The following is an 18,255-nucleotide window of genomic DNA, read 5'->3' on the forward strand; positions in this document are numbered from 1 at the left end:
TTTAAATGGGAGAATGACCTGGCTTGAGGACTTTAACTCCTGTGAGCAGTAGAGTCCCATTCCAAGGCGCATTATATTAAGGTTTCTCACATTCATATCGCCTCCATTCTCAACAAAAGACCTTTTATGGGGCAAGTGAAAAGGATTGGAAAATCTTGCCAACACAATTTTTCCAGACCTTTACGAACAGAATTTGTAAACTGTTTTCAAAAAGGTGTTAAATTATAATTTTACCTTCTAGAAATTGTGCAAAATGCTCTCTCCAAAGAGAAACCAGAAATCCTTCACCAAAAAAGTCAAAGAAATAAATGACTACAGACTACTTCTGTGGTCTGTATGCTTGTGTCTATTGATAAATTTTGTGAAGTCAAATAGTAAAAGGAATATTGTACAAAAACTCAAGCCCTTATTTCCTCTTTCAAATATTTCAGATATTCCCCTTTCAGGAAATCCATGGTCAAGCAGAATATATTCTAGCATTCCTCTTAGACCCTTTTCTCCATAACTCAGGTAAGACTTGGTTGCATGGGTCTTATTTCATTGGTTTCCCTGGTCAGAGCCTTTTCCTGCCATCACTAAATATCTGTCTCATAGATTCAGAACAGTCACTTGGGTTGAGCCCCCGACTTAATGTGGAGAAGTCTCTCTCAAATTTGTTTAGTGTGAACAGCATAGACAATTGGGTTGAGAACGGGTGGAATGAGGAAGTAAAAGTTGGCCAAAAGGATATGGATATGGGGAGGGACATGATGGCCAAAGCGGTGAGTGAGAGAGGAAACAGCAATGGGGATATAGAAGACAAGGATAGCACAAATATGAGAACTGCATATTTGAAGCCTAGCCTCAGGGGTGGTCAACCCTAAAAATCACCACATAGGAGGCAGTGATGGCTAATGAATCCAGGATCAATACCAGGAAGCCAATTCCCATTCCATATAAGTTGCTGTGTCACTAGATGCCAAGGTGACCACGGCCATGTACTCACAGTAGGAGTGGGCAGTGATTTGGGCCCGGTAAAGGGGCAGCCTCAGGCAAATCATCAGGGGCAGAGGTCCAATGTAGAGTACTCCATGAAGGAGGGCAGCCGGGCCCAAACGTCCTACCACTGCATGTGAGCATTGAGGTGTGGCATAGTGGGTCACAGATGGCCACATAGTGATCAAAAGCCATGGCAAGGAAGATGCCTGACTCTACCGTGACTAAAGAACAGTTGGGTCAAGCAAGTATCTAGGTCAATGTGACAGGCACAAAAACAGAAGATGGTTAGCAGTTTGGGCATGGTAGATGTTGACAGGACCAAGTCAATGACAGCCTGGGCATGGTAGATGTTGACAGGACCAAGTCAATGACAGCCAACATGCACAGGAAGAAGTACATGGGCTGGTGCAGGCTGTGCTCCAACTTTACCACGGCCAGGATGGTCACATTCCTCACCACAGCCACCAGGTACATGGAGCTAAAGGGGATGGAGAGCCATATGCAGGGACTCCAGCCCTGGGATGCCAGTAAGCCAGAAAGAAGTAGGCACCAAGCAGGAATTATTAGCAAGCAGACATGAACATGTTTGAGGGCTTAGAGTAGCTAGGGGACAGGAGCTCTTAGTTTTAGATTTTTACTGCTATAACAGATACTGCCTCTGGAAACTGTAGACTACTGGAATCTTATTTCCATCCTGGCAGAACCTATAATAAAGAAGAATTCTGAATGCCTACTTGAAAATTGACATGTATTTTATAAAAGAGCCTGCATGAAAACACCCACTGGTAAATGTAGAAACAAGTATGCTTAACATTTCTACTGCTAAATTGCTCTTTTCCATTTCCTTTAGGAAATATTTCCCAAAGCAAAATTACTGGATCAAAGGGGCTGAACAAGTTAGGGGACTTCTACACTGGAAAACACAAAGTTCTACCTGCAACGATTAAATGTAAGTCCACGTAATGTGTTTAGCCTAGTGCCTGCATATGCTTCTCTTTGTTGTATAAAGAGTAACATCAATAACAATGATTAGCTATTTGCAATTCACGATTTTATAGTGAAAATTTAGAATCAATGCGTTCAAAAGTAAAGCATTATTCAATGAATTAGATTTATTATAATATTTTTAAAGCTATGTATTACCTGGTAAAACGTTTACGTCATATTACAGTAAGTGAGGGAATGGCAGAAAGCAGATTAAAGTATTGATATGATATGATTTCATTAAAATATGTGTTTCTTATAGGAATATACCTTGGATGTAAAAACACATTCTTTTAATTTTCTTTCATGTATGGGTATATTCAGGTTTTGAAGAATAGTGAAAAGCTTTAAAAGAAGTCTTACTTTTTAAAAGTCAAAAACATAACGGGACAACTTACTAAGGGGACAATTTACTAAGGAAAATATATTAGTGAGGTACAATTCCCTTTTCTTTAATGGCTTAATAATGGTTTGGTCAGACTGACGAATCTAATTGATTTCTTTAAAAGATACCTGGCATAGGACCTAATTTTTCAAAGGAAAATATCTCATTTAAGGTTGCCCAGATTTCATGGTTAGAAAGATAGAGTCAACAGCTAGAGTCAACTGTCCTAAGGAACATTAAGGACAGAGTCTATTAAACTTTCTGAGAATCTGGGCATCATCTATAATTTGAGATAGGTAAAAGATGAGGTGCATCTTTTTATGAGCAAATCTCACTGGACATTTGCCCATTATCTGATCACAGTGATTAAAAAAAATGTACTGACAGAAAACAGTCAACAGGACCCTTCTTACTGGCCACATACTTCTTGGTCTCTATCTTTGAAGAGATAGGGAGATCAGCGCTAAACCACTGTCCATTACTTGTAAAAGCCTGGTCCACTTCTTGTTCTTTTGCCCTTCAGGTGCCTCTAAGAATCTAGCAATGGCTCCTACTGCTACACATCCTCAGGGTTCAGAAGCTGAGGGCACAGGGTATAATTTGGGTCTTGTCCTGTCTTGGGCTTGCCCTCCTCATGTTTCCCATTAGAGTCTCAGATTCAACAAGTCAGGCTCCCCATACTCATGTCATGGTAACATGGTGACTTTCTTCACATGGCTACATTTTTGCTGAGAGATCTCACCACCTTCTTGGTTTTTTTACCCAGGCATCAAGTCCCATTCCAGACCATCTCTCCTCTACAAAGCCTTCTTTGATATCTCTATACCAGAGTGGATGGGTACATAGTCACTGAATTCCCCCCAACTAAATTCCATGCACATTTCAAATTACTCATGTCTAAAATATAAATAGAAGTTACATTTTCATAGCAAATAAGCATAAGAAATGCCCCTACGTAACCTCATGGATTTGTGATTCAGGCTCCAACACACAATGTTAGGATTTTTGAGTTTACTTACTTCTGGGTCAGGTATTGACTAGGTATTGAAAAAAAAGATTAAAGTTCTGTGAACTTTAAAATCGCTCACAGATGTTCTTTTATATTAACTCTGACTTTAGCAATTCTGTGAGTTGAGTATTTGAATATGCCAATAAGTGATACCATGTGTGAAACTACTTCCTCAGGGATCAAATGTAAAGATTCTGTGAATCTTTTGGATAAGAAAAGGAAAGGATGGGAGATAGCACCACAGTAGCAGCTTAGGGTATCAGCTTTACCATCTAACAAAACCAGATTTCCCATCCAGACCATCTTACCCTATGTTTGGGTAAATTGCTTAAACTCTTGAAGTCTCAGTCTTTTTCTTATTAAAAATGGGGAGACTATCAACTGCAAAGGGTAAGGATAAAGAACAAATGAAATAAGTGTGACGCTCTTGGCACATGGCATCAGCTTCTTTTCCCCAAATTCTTACTGTTCACTATGGGGTGGGGAGTAGAGCAGAAATTTACATCCTGCAAATTGGAATGGTTTCCTTTGTTTCACTGTCATGTGGGACATCTTTGAAGATTCCTCAAAAGTCCAGGAATTGTAGAGATAAGACAGGGATTTATTGGGAACACTGGTCAATACACAATTTTATCTCATAAAAGGGAGAATATCTGAAGTGTTCTCTGAAGATACTGTGATAGGTCCCTTTATGGTTTAGGATGGTGGCCTAATTACTCACAGGGAAGGTCAAAGTATCTCATCATAAAAGAATCAATGTTCATGCGATGGACTTAAAACCAGATTTCTAACTTTGATTTGTGCCAGACCCAGTTTAGTCAATGAAATTGTAACTGAGTTTTAGGCTGGGACAAAGAATATGAGCATATGAATAAAAATCCACCAAGTTGATAATTGGCATCTTAAGTGGTGGTTTGAACTAGGTGTGACACCTAAACTGTGTCACCTGACCTAGAACATTCTAGAGAAACATTTTCTGTATCAGTCCACATAAGGGCATCCTTACCTGAACACGGGAGACATGCCTGCAAGTCCTGGAAGAGACATCCTGATGGTGGGTCTGAAGCTCCTGAGACAGATGTTTTGCTGTGGTGAAATAAACATGGATTAGAAGCAAGACAAACTTAGTGCAAATACGAACTTTACTGTTTCTGGCTCTGTGACTTAGAAAACAAAGGCAGAGAGATTACATTGCCTGTTTGCCAGTCTGTGAAAGGAAGGGAGTAACAGCTGCCTTAGAGTTGCATCATGTATTAAAATGAACTGTTCATAAATGTGTGTGTTCGCACACACAGAAGGTGAAATATTAGAATGCCTGGCCTCTGGAACAGGCACTGTATTCCCTCCTTACCTACTCCTCTCCTCTGTTCTTTTCCCCCTTCCAGAGAACACAGACACAGTGCTATTTTCATATGACCTTGGTAACTCCATATCCTTCTTTCCCAACTGTATGAATAGCCTTTTAAACATGGATAAAAATAATTAAAAATACCTGTTGATGGTGTAAAGATGCAGTTGGGAGAGAAGTTTGACTGACTGTGGAGCAGAAGACAAGAGGTCCAATCAGGATGGAATAGTTCAATCTTTTCTCTCATGTTCTGATGGGGAGTACTAGGCAACAAAGCTTTCTACATTGGGGTTTCGCCTCTTCCTTGATACATAACCCAGCCCAATTTGTACTCAACTTATTTCCTCTACTTTTTAATTTTTTAATTTTAAAATTTTTTAAAAAAATTTCCTCTAGTTTTGACTAGAACTGTAAAGAAGATAAGCCCTGGATGGACCAAAGACAAATGGAGTCTGATTCCAATAACTTTGTCTCCATCTCTGGAATGTACTTACCCATTTGGGCAAATGTCCACAGAGCTCCTTACAGTAGTCATCTCTTGTCTGGATGCTTTGATGAATTTAGTTCATAGTCAAAGGGAGGCCATGGCTCTGACCTCTTCAATATTTTCTCCTGTGTCCCCTCTTTATCCAGGTACTGAAAACAGCCAGTTGCTTCCCAAGGGTTGCAACAGAGACACCTGCATTCTTCCCTTTGTATCCTGAGTTACCTACCATGGGAGTAATCTTCATACCTTACTCCACTCTACCTCCCAGGACTAGATTATAAGACTTATTCTTACTCTCCTCCTGGGGCCTGTTCACTAGCCCCAGGTCTCTGACTATTCTCCCCCAAGGCCTGAAGTATTCAAGGACTCTAAGAGTGACATTGGGAGAGAGTTCACAGAAGGGTGGGGGAAAAAATAAACATCAGATACTGGTATAACCAATATGGACACTTTTTTTTGGTTAATCTTTGCTTATATTATTTAAAAAACTTAATATAGGGTCTAGGCTATACAAAAGTGATGCTTAAATATAAATTTATTAACATTTTAATTTTCCAGTCTGCTACATTTTTTCAATTTGTGTTTGCTTAAATATTTATAATAAGTTACAGTAGTTGTGTCCTTGTCTGTGGTTATTTTAACCTATTTTTTTTCTGGAATAGAAGGCTAGCTTCAGTTTTTTCCACTAAGTGGCACAGACATATTTGTCAATGTCCTTTTTTCTGCTTATCCTTAGGATAAAATACCAGAAGGAAAATTATTGACCATTGTGCAGACCTCATAAATCCTGTTGTCAAATTGTTTTCCAAAAGTGGTTGTAAAGTGGTTGTCAAATTTGTGTTTAACCCAGCATCAAGTGAGTTCATTCGCTAAATTGCCCTAGTCATTTAAAAAATATAGTAAGTCCCGTACATATAAACAAGTTCCATTCCGAGAGCACGTTTGTTAAGTCCAGTTTGTTCGTAAGTCCTACAAAGTTAGCTTAGGTACTGAACTAACACAATCAGCTATATAGTACTGTACTGTAATAGGTTTATAATACTTTTTACACAAATAATACATAAAAAACAAAAAATGAAAACATTTTAAAACAGTACAGTACCTTGAAAAGTACAGTAGTACAGCACAACAGCTGGCATACAGGGGCTGGCATCAAGTGAAGAGGCAAGAAGAGTTACTGACTGGAGGAGGGAGAAGAGGTGGGAGATGGTAGAGCTGAAGGATCGTCAGCAATAGAAGATGGAGGGCAAGCTGCAATTTCACTCATGTCCAATGTTGATGACACAGGTTCTGGTTCCTTGCTGGATTCAATTCTGTTTACCCTATTGAAGAAAAGATCCAGTGATGCCTGGGTAGTGGCTCTTATTTCCTCGTCATAGATGACATGGTAGCACTGGATTGCATTCTGAATGGCTGCTGCAACCTTCATGTACCATTCTATGTTTGGGTCCTGTGCCTCAAAAACTAACAGTTCCTCCTCAAATAAAGAAAATTCCGTTGCCGTTTCCTGTGTTGTGAATCTCTTTGGTTCTTCAGCAGTACCAGCTACATCACCACTGCTTTTACGCTTTCTTCCAGACATCCTGGGCTTGAAATAAAGATACTGTACTACTCTACTTTATACAGTACTATACAGTGAAGCACACAAAAGCACAATCACTTGTAGGTGATGCATGCACGTGACAATGTACACCAGACATGTGAACTAACTTACGTGATTGGACATGTGAACACACGTTCGCATCTTTGAAAGTTTGCAACTTGAAGGTTCGTATGTAGGGGACTTACTGTATTTTTATATAGATGAGAACACAAATGCAATAGCTTCATTTCTTTGATTTCTGGGTGAACACGTTAATGTTTGAAAAATTTGTGGCCAGCGTATTTTTTTAAATAATTTCTCCCCTATTTTTTCTACCATATACTTAATATGCTTAAAGTGGGGAGAGTGGTTTAATAAAATCTGTGAAAATGTTTCCTATAGGAAGTTCTGACATACATACAAAAGAGCTGCTTTTACAATCACCATTAGCGATTCATGATATTCCATCTTGAATAGAGAACCCTCCTTGAGATTTCCCAATTATTCCTACAGTGGTCTCTCTCTTCTGTATCCTTATAGCTAGGCGCTGAACTCTTATTTCAACCTCCTCACTGGCATGGTTGGCTCCTGTCTTACTTTTCTGTCTTCCTCCTCTCTACCACTCAGGTGCCATTTTGAAAGTGCAAAATTGATTATTTGTTCTAAATGTTTAAAAAAATGATTGTGATTGCTTTTTTCATAAAGCTCTAGACTATCTTCCAAACATCTCTGGGAAATATCTGCTTTACCACACGTTAAGATCCTCTGTTCTAGAAGATTATTGCTCTCTACCTGATACAGACGCAAGTTAAAGGAATTGTTAAAATCTTAGGCAAAATTGGAAGGATATAGAGATGTAGGATACAGGAGTTAGGTTTAATTTTAAAGTTCCTTTTCTCCCCCCATCAGATTTCTTGAGCTATAATTGGCACAACATTAAGTTTAAGGTCTACAATGTGATGATATGATACACATGTATCAATATTATTAAATGATTAACACAGTAAGGTTAACACATCCATTACTTCATACAATTATAATACGTTTTTGTGGTGAGAACACTTAAGTCTACTCTCTTAACAACTATCAAGTACACTTGACTTTTGGGAGAATGGCAGCCTGGAAAGGGTAGGGAAGCTCCAAGCCCTTTTCCTATACCTTCCTCTCTGCATGTCTTCCATCTGACTGTTCCTGAATTTTATCTGTCATAATGAGCCAATGATCTAAGTTATTTGAGGCTTTGGGTGGAGACAAGATGGCAGAGGAGCAGGACATGGGCTCACTCTTCTTATGAAAATGTCAAAATCACAACTAACTGCTGAACAACCATCGACAAAAAAAAAAAATGCTGGAAACTACCAAAAAAGATATCCTACAATCAAAGATAAAGAAGAAGCCACAATGAGATGGTAGGAGGGTGCAGTTGCAATAAAATCAAATCCCATACCCACCAGGTAGGTTACCCCAAAACTGGAAAAATATTATATCACAGAGGTTCTCCCACAGGAGTTAAAGTTCTGCACCCCATGTCAGGCATCCCAGCCTGGGGGTCTTGCAATGTGAGGAACAGTCACCAGAGCATCTGGCTTTGAAAGCCAGTGGGGTTTGATTGAAGGAATTCTACAGGACTGGGGGAAACAAACTCCACTCTTGGAGGGTGAACACAAGGTCTCATGTGCATCAGGACCCAGGGGAAAAAGCAGTGACCTCATAAAAGACTGGGTCAGACCTACCTGCTAGTATTGGATGGTATCCTGTGGAGGTAGAGGGGTTGGTTGTAGCTCATTGTGGGGATAAAGACTGGTGGCGGTAATTCTGGGGATTACTCATTGGCATGAGCCCTACTGGAGGCTGCCATTTTCTCACCAAGACCTGGTCCCACCCAAAAGCCTGTAGCCTCCAGTGCTGGAATGCCTCAGGCTAAACACCAGCAGGACAGGAACACAGTCACACCCATCAGCAGACAGTCTTTCGGAGCCCATAGCTTCCCGATAAACACACCCCTCGACATGGCCCTGTGCACCAGAGGGACAAGACCCAGCTCCACCCACCAGTGGGCAGGAACCAGTCCCTCCCACCAGGAAGCCTGCACAAGCCTCTTAGACTAGCCTCATCCACCAGGGGGCAGACAGCAGAAGCAAGAAAAACTACAATCCTGCAGACCACAAGCACAGACAGACAACCTGAGATGGCAGAAGAATATGTTCCAGACGAAGGAACAAGATAAAACCCCAGAAAAACAACTAAGTGAAGTAGAGATAGGAAATCTACCCAAAAAAGGATTCAGAGTAATGATAGTAAAGATGATCCAAGATCTTGGAAAAAGCATGGAGGCAGAGATTGAGAATATATAAGAAATGTTTAACAAAGACCTTGAATGGATCACTGAAGAAATCAAAGAGGAAATCAGAAAACACCTAGAGAGAAACAAAAATGAAAGCACAACAATCCAAAACCTATGGGATGCAGCAAAAGCAGTTCTAAGTGGGAAGTTTATAGCAATACAAACTTACCTCAGGAAACAAGAAAAATCTCAAACAAACTAACCTTACACCTAAAGCAAGTAGAGAAAGAACAAAGAAAACCCAAAGTGAGTAGAAGGAAAGAAATAAAGATCAGAGCAGAAATAAATGAAACAGAGATGAAGAGAAAAGATTAAATTAAAAGCTGGTTCTTTGAAAAGATAAACAAAATTGATAAACCTTTAGCCAGATTCATCAAGAAAAAGGGAGAGGACTCAAATCAATAAAATTAGAAAATGAAAAAGGAGAAGTTACAAAGGGCACAGCAGAAATACACAGGATCATAAGAGACTACTACAAGCAACTATATGGCAATAAATTGGACAACCTGCAAGAAAAGAACAAATTCTTTGAAAGGGACGATCTCCCAAGACTGAACCAGGAAGAAATAGAAAATATGAACAGACCAATCATAAGTACTGAAATTGAAACTGTGATTTACAAACTCCCAACAAACAAAAGTCCAAGACCAGATAGCTTTACAGCTGAATTTTATCAAACATTTAGAGGAAAGTTATCACCTACCCTTCTGAAACTCTTCCAAAAATTGCAGAGGAACGAACACTCCTAAACTGATTCTATGAGGCCACCATCATCATGATACCAAAACCAGACCCCCCCAAAAAAAAATTACAAGCCAATTATCACTGATTGAATATAAACACTACAATCCTCAACAAAATATCAATACTAGCAAATCAAATCCAACAATACATTAAAAGGATCATACACCACAATCAAGTGAGATTTGTCTCAGGGATATAAGTATTCTTCAACATATGTAAAATCATTGTGACACACGACATTAACAAACTGAAGAATAAAAACCACATGATCTCAATAGATGCAGAAAAAGCTTTTGATAAAATTCGACACCCATTTATGATAAAAATTCTCCAGAAAGTGGGCATAGAGGGAACATACCTCACCATAATAAAGGTTGTCTATGACAAACCTACAGCTAACATCATACTCAATTGTGAAAATCTGAAAGCATTTCCTCTAAGATCAGGAACAAGACAAGGATGTCCACTGTCACCACTTTTATTCAACATAGTTTTGGAAGTACTAGCCATGGCAATCAGAAGAAAAAGAAATAAAAGTAATACAAATTGGAAAAGAAAAAGTAAAACAGTCACTGTTTGCAGATGACGTGATACTATACATAGAAAATCCTAAAGATGCTACCAGAAAACTACTAGAGCTCATCAATGAATTCAGTAAAATTGCATTGTACAAAATGAATACAAACTATTGCATTTCTATACCATGAAAGATCAGAGAGAAATTAAAGAAACAATCCTGTTTACCGTCGCATCAAAAAAATAAAATACCTAGGAATAAACCTACCTAAGGAGGCAAAAGACCTATACTCTGAAAACTATATGATGTTGATGAAAGAAATCAAAGATGACACAAAGATGTCATATCTTTCCAAAGATGGAAATATATACTGTGTTCTTGGAATGGGAGAATATTGTCGAAATGACTATACTACCCAAGGCAATCTACAGATTCAGTGCAATCCCTATCAAATTATCAATGGCATTTTTCACAGGACTAGAACAAAAAATTTTACGTTTTGTATGGAAACACAAAAGACCCCAAATAGCCAAAGCAATCTTGAGAAACACAGAGCTGGAGGAATCAGACTACCTGAATTCAGACTATACTAAAAAAACTACAGTCATCAAAACAGTATGGTACTGGCACAAAACCAGAAATATAGATCAGTGGAACAGGATAGAAAGCCCAGAAATAAATGCACACACCTATAGTCACCTAATCTATGACAAAGCAGGCAAGAATATACAATGGAGAAAAGACAGTCTCTTCAATAAGCAGTGCAGGGAAAACTGTACAGCCACATGTAAAAGAATGAAATTAGAACACTCCCTAACACCATACACAAAAATAAACTCCAAATGGATTAAAGACCTAAATGTAAGACCAGACACTATAAAACTCTTAGAGGAAAACATAGGAAGAACACTCTTTGACCTAAATTGCAGCAAGATATTTTCTGACCCATCTCCTAGAGTAATGAAAATAAAAACAGAAATAAACAAATGAGACCTAATTAAACTCAAAAGCTTTTGTACAGCAAAGGAAACCATAAAGAAAATGAAAAGACAACACACAGAATGGGAGAAAATACTTGCAAATGATGCAACCAACAAGGATTAATCACCCAAATTTACAAATAGCTTATGAAGCTCAAAACCAAAAAAAAAAAAAAAAAAAAAAAAATCAGAAAAGTGGGCAGAAGACCTAATCAGATATTTCTCTAAAGAAGACAGGCAGATGACCAAGAAACACATGAAAAGATGCTCAACATCACTTTATTATTAGAGAAATCCAAATCAAAACTACAATGAGGTATCACTTCACACCAGTCAGAATGGCCATCATCAAGAAGTCTACAAGTGGGCTTCCCTGGTGGTGCAGTGGTTGAGAGTCTGCCTGCCAATGCAGGGGACACGGGTTCGTGCCCCGGTCGGGGAAGATCCCACATACCGTGGAGCAGCTAGGCCCATGAGCCATGGCCGCTGAGCCTGTGCATCCGGAGCCTGTGCTCTGTGATGGGAGAGGCCACAATGGTGAGAGGCCTGTGTACCACAAAAAAAAAAAAAAAGAAGTCTACAAGTAATAAATGCCAGAGATGGTGTGGGAAAAAGGGAACCCTCCTACCCTGTTGGTGGGAATATAAATTGGTGCAGCCACGATGGAGAGCAGTATGAATTTCTGTAAAAAAAAAACTAAATGTAGAGTTACTATAAGATCCAGGAATCCCACTCCTGGGCATATATCTGGAGAAAACTCTACAATGTTCACTGCAGCACTGTTTACAATAGCCAAGACTTGGAAGTCACCTAAATGTCCATTGACAGATGAATGGATAAAAAGATGTGGTATATACACACAACGGAATATTACTCAGCTATAAAAAAGAATGAAATAATGCCATTTTGCAACATGGATAGATGTAGAGATTATAATGCTAAGTGGAGTCAGAGAAAGACATATATTATATGATATTGCTTATATGTGGAATCTGAAAAATGATACAAATGAACTTATTTATAAAACAGAAACAGACTCACAGACTTGGAAAACAAACTTATGATTACCAAAGGGGAAAGGTGGGGAGGAGAGATAAATTGGTAGTTTGGGATGGACATATACATACTACTATATTTAAAATAAATAACCAAGAAGGACCTACTGTATAGTACAGGGAACTCTGCTCAATATTCTGTAATAACCTAAATGGGAAAAGAATTTGAAAAAGAATAGGTGCATGTATATGTATAACTGAATCACTTTGCTGTACACCTGAAACTAACACAACACTGTTAAATCATACTTTAATATAAAAAAAATTTCCAAAAAGTGAGTTCCTTGAAAATTTGACAGTGTTATAATATAAAATAGATAAACAACAAGACCTGCTGTATAGCACAGGGAACTATATTCAGTATCTTGTAATGACCTATAATGGAAAAGAATCTGAAAGTGTGTGTGTATGTGTATGTATGTGTGTGTGTATATATATATAATGTAACTGAATCACTTTGCTGTACACCAAAAACTATCACAACACTATAAATCAACTATACTTCAACTTAAAAAAATGTTGGGAAAAATAGGACATTTGACTTTTGAACAATGAGGGGGTTAGGGGAACAGTGGAAAATTTACCAGTAACTTTACAGTTAGCCATGGGATCCATGGTTCCACACCTGCAGATTCAATCAACCACGATTCACGTAGTAATGTAGTATGCTTTTAGTAGGGAAAAAAAAATCAGAGCTTAAAGATGGCGGAAGACTAAGACACGGAGATCACCTTCCTCCCCACAAATACATCAGAAATACATCTACACGTGGAACAACTCCTACAGAACACCTACTGAACGCTGGCAGAAGACCACAGACCTCCCAAAAGGCAAGAAACTCCTCATGTACCTGGGTAGGGCAAAATAAAAAAAAGTAAAAACAGAGACAAAGAATAGGGACGGGACCTGCACCAGTGGGAGGGAGCTGTGAAGGAGGAAACGTTTCCACACACTAGGAAGCCCCTTCGTGGGCAGAGACTGCGGGTGGCGGAGGGGGGAAGCTTGGGAGCAACGGAGGAGAGCGCAGCAACAGGGGTGCGGAGGGCAAAGCAGGGAGATTCCCGCACAGAGGATCGGTGCCAACCAGCACTCACCAGCCCGGAAGGCTTGTCTGCTCACCCGCCGGGGCGGGCGGGGCTGGGAGCTGAGGCTCCGGCTTTGGTTGGATCCCAGGGAGAGGACTGGTGGTGGCTGCGTGAACACAGCCTGAAGGGGGCTAGTGCACCACGGCTAGCAGGGAGGGAGTGTGGTAAAAAGTCTGGAGCTGCCGAAGAGAGAAGAGACTTTTTCTTGCCTCACTGTTACCTGGTGTGCAAGGAGGGGATTAAGAGTGCTACTTAAAGGAGCTCCAGAGACTGGCGTGAGCCATGTCTATCAGCGCGGACCCCAGAGACGGGCATGAGACACTACGGCTGCTGCTGCAGCCACCAAGAAGCCTGTGTGCAAGCACAAGTCACTATCCACACCTCCCCTCCTGGGAGCCTGTGCAGCTTGCCATTGCCACGGTCCCCAGGATCCAGGGACAACTCCCCCAGGAGAACGCAAGGCATGCCTCAGGCTGGTGCAACGTCATGCTGGCCTCTGCCACCACAGGCTCGCCCCGCACTCCGTGCCCCTCCCTCCCCCTGGCCTGAGTGAGCCAGAGCCCCTGAATCAGCTGCTCCTTTAACCCCGTCCTGTCTGAGTGAAAAACAGATGCCCTCAGAGGACGTACATGCAGAGGCGGGTCCAAATGCAAAGCTGAACCCCAGGAGATGTGTGAACAAAGAGAAAGGGAAATTTTCCCTAGCAGCCTCAGGAGCAGCAGATTAAATTTCCACCATCAATTTGATGTACCCTGCATCTGTGGAATACCTGAATAGACAACAAGTCATCCCAAATTGAGGAGGTGGACTTTGGGAGCAACGATAAATATATTTTTTCTGCTTGATCTCTTTTTGTGAATATGTATGTGTATGCTTCTCTGTGTGATTTTGTCTGTATAACTTTGCTTTTACCATTTGTCCTAGGGTTCTGTCTGTCTGGTTTTTTTTTTTATTACTTAAAAAATTTTTTTCTTAAAAATTATTTTTTATTTTAATAACTTTATATCATCTTACTTTATCTTATTCTTTCTTTCTTTTTTCCTCCCTTTTATTCTGAGCCATGTAGAGGACAGGTTCTTCGTGCTCCAGCCAGGTGTCAGGGATATGCCACTGAGGTGGGAGAGCCAAATGCAGGACACTGGTACACAAGAGACCTCCCAGGACCCACGTAATATCAAACAGTGAAAATCTCCCAGAGATCTCTATCTCAAAGCCAAGACCCAGGTCCACTCAAGGACCAGCAAGCTACAGTGCTGCACACCCTATGCCAAACAACTAGCAAGACAGGAACACAACCCCATCCATTAGCACAGAGGCTGCCGAAAATCATAATTAGGTCACAGACATCCCAAAACACAGCACCAGACGTGGACCTGCCCACCAGAAAGACAAGATCCAGCCTCATCCACCAGAACACAGGCACTAGTCCCCTCCACCAGGAAGCCTACACAACCCACTGAACCAACCTTAGCCACTGGGGACAGACACCAAAAACAATGGAAATGACAAATCTGCAGCCTGTGAAAAGGAGACCCCAAACACAGTAAGTTAAGCAAAATGAGAAGACAGAGAAACACACAGCAGATGAAGGAGCAAGGCAAAAACCCACCAGACCTAACAAATGAAAGAGGAAATAGGCAGTCTACCTGAAAAAGAATTCCGAATAATGATAGTAAATAACGAATAACGACAGTAAAGATGATCCAAAATCTTGGAAATAGAATGGAGAAAATGCAAGAAACGTTTAACAAAGACGTAGAAGAACTAAAGAGAAAACAAACAATGCTGAACAACACAAAAAATGAAATTAAAAATTCTCTAGAAGGGATCAAGAACAGAATAACAGAGGCAGAAGAACGGATAAGTGACCTGGAAGATAAAATAGTGGAAATAACTACTGCAGAGCACAATAAAGAAAAAAGAATAAAAAGAATAGAGGACAGTCTCAAAGACCTCTGGGACAACATTAAATGTGCCAACATTCGAATTACAGGGGTCCCAGAAGAGGAAGAGAAAAAGAGACTGAGAAAATATTTGAAGAGATTATAGTTGAAAACTTCCCTAATATGGGAAAGGAAACAGTTAAGTCCAGGAAGCACAGAGAGTCCCAACAGGATAAATCCAAGCAGAAACACGTCAAGACACATATTAATCAAACTATCAAAAATTAAATACAAAGAACAAATATTAAAAGCAGCAAGGGAAAAACGACAAATAACACACAAGGGAATCCCCATAAGGTTAACAGCTGATCTTTCAGCAGCAACTCTGCAAGCGAGAAGAGAGGGGCTGGACATATTTAAAGTGATGAAAGAGAAAAATGTATAACTAAGATTACTCTACCCAGCAAGGATCTCATTCAGATTTGATGGGGAAATTAAAAGCTTTACAGACAAGCAAAAGCTAAGAGAATTCAGCACCACCAAACCAGCTTTACAACAAATGCTAAAGGAAGTTCTCTAGGCAGGAGACACAATAGAAGGAAAAGATCTACAATAATAAACCCAAAACAACTAAGAAAATGGTAATAGGAACATACATATTGATAATTACCTTAAATGTAAATGGATTAAATGCTCCAACCAAAAGACATAGACTGGCTGAATGGATACAAAAACAAGACCGGATATATGCTGTCTACAAGAGACCCACTTCAGACCTAGGATACGTACAGACTGAAAGTGAGAGGATGGAAAAAGATATTCCATGCAAATGGAAACCAAAAGAAAGCTGGAGTAGCAATTGTCATCTCAGACAAAATAGACTTTAAAACAAAGACTATTACAAGAGACAAAGAAAGACACTAAATAATGATCAAGGGATCAGTCCAAAGGAGAAGACATAACAACTGTAAATATTTATGCACCCAACATAGGAGCACCTCAATACATAAGGCAAATATTAACAGCCATAAAAGAGGAAATCAACAGTAACACAATCATAGTAGGGGACTTTAACACCCCACTTTCACCAATGGACAGTTCATCCAAAACGAAAATAAATAAGGAAACACAAGCTTTAAATGATACATTAAACAAGATGGACTTAATGGATATTTATAGGACATTCCATCCAAAAACAACAACACACATTCTTCTCAAGTGCTCATGGAACATTCTCCAGGATAGATCATATCTTGGGTCACAAATCAAGCCTTGGTAAATTTAAGGAAATTGATATCATTTCAAGTATCTTTTTCGACCACTACGCTATAAGACTAGATATAAATTACACGAAAAAATCTGTAAGAGATACAAACACATGGAGGCTAAACAACACACTACTTAATAACCAAGAAATCACCAAAGAAATCAAAGAGGAAATCAAAAAATACCTAGAAACAAATGACAATGAAAACACAACCCAAAACGTATGGGATGCAGCAAAAGTAGTTCTAAGAGGAAAGTTTATAGCTATACAAGCCTACCTTAAGAAACAAGAAACATCTCAAATAAACAACCTAACCATACACTTAAAGCAATTAGAGAAAGAAGAACATAAAACCCTAAAGTTAGCAAAAGGAAAGAAATCATAAAAATCCAATCAGAAATAAATGAAAAAGAAATGAAGGAAACAATAACAAAAATCAATAAAACTAAAAGCTGGTTCTTTGAGAAGATAAACAAAATTGATAAAGCATTAGCCAGACTTATCAAAAAAAGGGAGGAGACGCAAATGAATAGAATTAGAAATGAAAAAGGAGAAGTAAAAACTACCACTGCAGAGATACAAAGGATCATGAGAGATTACTACAAGCAACTCTATGCCAATAAAATGGACAACCTGGAAGAAATGGACAAATTCTTAGAAATGCACAACCTTCTGAGACTGAACCAGGAAGAAATAGAAAATATGAACAGGCCAATCACAAGCACTGAAATTAAAACTGTGATTAAAAATCTTCCAACAAACAAAAGCCCAGGACCAGATGGCTTCACAGGCAAATTCTATCAAACATTTAAAGAAGAGCTACACCTATCCTTCTCAAACTCTCCCAAAATATAGCAGAGGAAGGAACACTCCCAAACTCATTCTAGGAGGCTACCATCACTCTGATACCAAAACCAGACAAAGATATCACAAAGAAAGAAAACTACAGGCCAATATCACTGATGAACATAGGTGCAAAAATCCTCAACAAGATACTAGCAAACAGAATCCAACAGCACATTAAAAGGATCATACATTATGATCAAGTGGGGTTTATCCCAGGAATGCAAGGATTCTTCAGTATACACAAATCAGTCAACGTGATACACCATATTAACAAACTGAAGGAGAAAAACCATATGATCATCTCAATAGATGCAGCAAAAGCTTTCAATAAAATTCAACACCTATTTATGATAAAAACTCTCCAGAAAGTGGGCATAGAGGAAACTTACCTCAACATAATAAAGGCCATATATGACAAACCCACAGCAAACATCATTCTCGATGGTGAAAAACTGAAAGCATTTCCTCTAAGATCAGGAACAAGACAAGGATGTCCACTCTCACCACTATTATTCAACATAGTTTTGGAAGTCCTTGCCACAGCAAACAGAGAAGAAAAAGAAATAAAAGGAATACAAATTGGAAAAGAAGTAAAACTGTCATGTTTGCAGATGAAATGATACTATATATAGATAATCCTTAAAATGCCACCAGAAAACTACTAGAGCTAATCAATGAATTTGGTAAAGTTGCAGGATACAAAATTAATGCACAGAAATCTCTTGCATTCCTATACACTAATGATGAAAAATCTGAAAGAG

The 18,255-nt window shown here is 39.3% G+C and overlaps 1 protein-coding gene across 1 annotated transcript; it reads right to left on the bottom strand.

The window, feature by feature from the left end:
• Nucleotides 1-647: 647 nt before the first annotated feature.
• Nucleotides 648-1,819, bottom strand: LOC101326024 (olfactory receptor 52M1). Its single transcript, XM_073809433.1, is given in 8 exon segments — nt 648-861; nt 863-944; nt 947-1,113; nt 1,115-1,195; nt 1,197-1,312; nt 1,354-1,477; nt 1,479-1,581; nt 1,762-1,819. Coding segments are annotated over 8 exon segments (945 nt in total).
• Between the last annotated feature and the right edge of the window lie 16,436 nt (nt 1,820-18,255).

Source organism: Tursiops truncatus, chromosome 8 (genome assembly GCF_011762595.2).
Source record: "Tursiops truncatus isolate mTurTru1 chromosome 8, mTurTru1.mat.Y, whole genome shotgun sequence".
NCBI lineage: Eukaryota > Metazoa > Chordata > Mammalia > Artiodactyla > Delphinidae > Tursiops > Tursiops truncatus.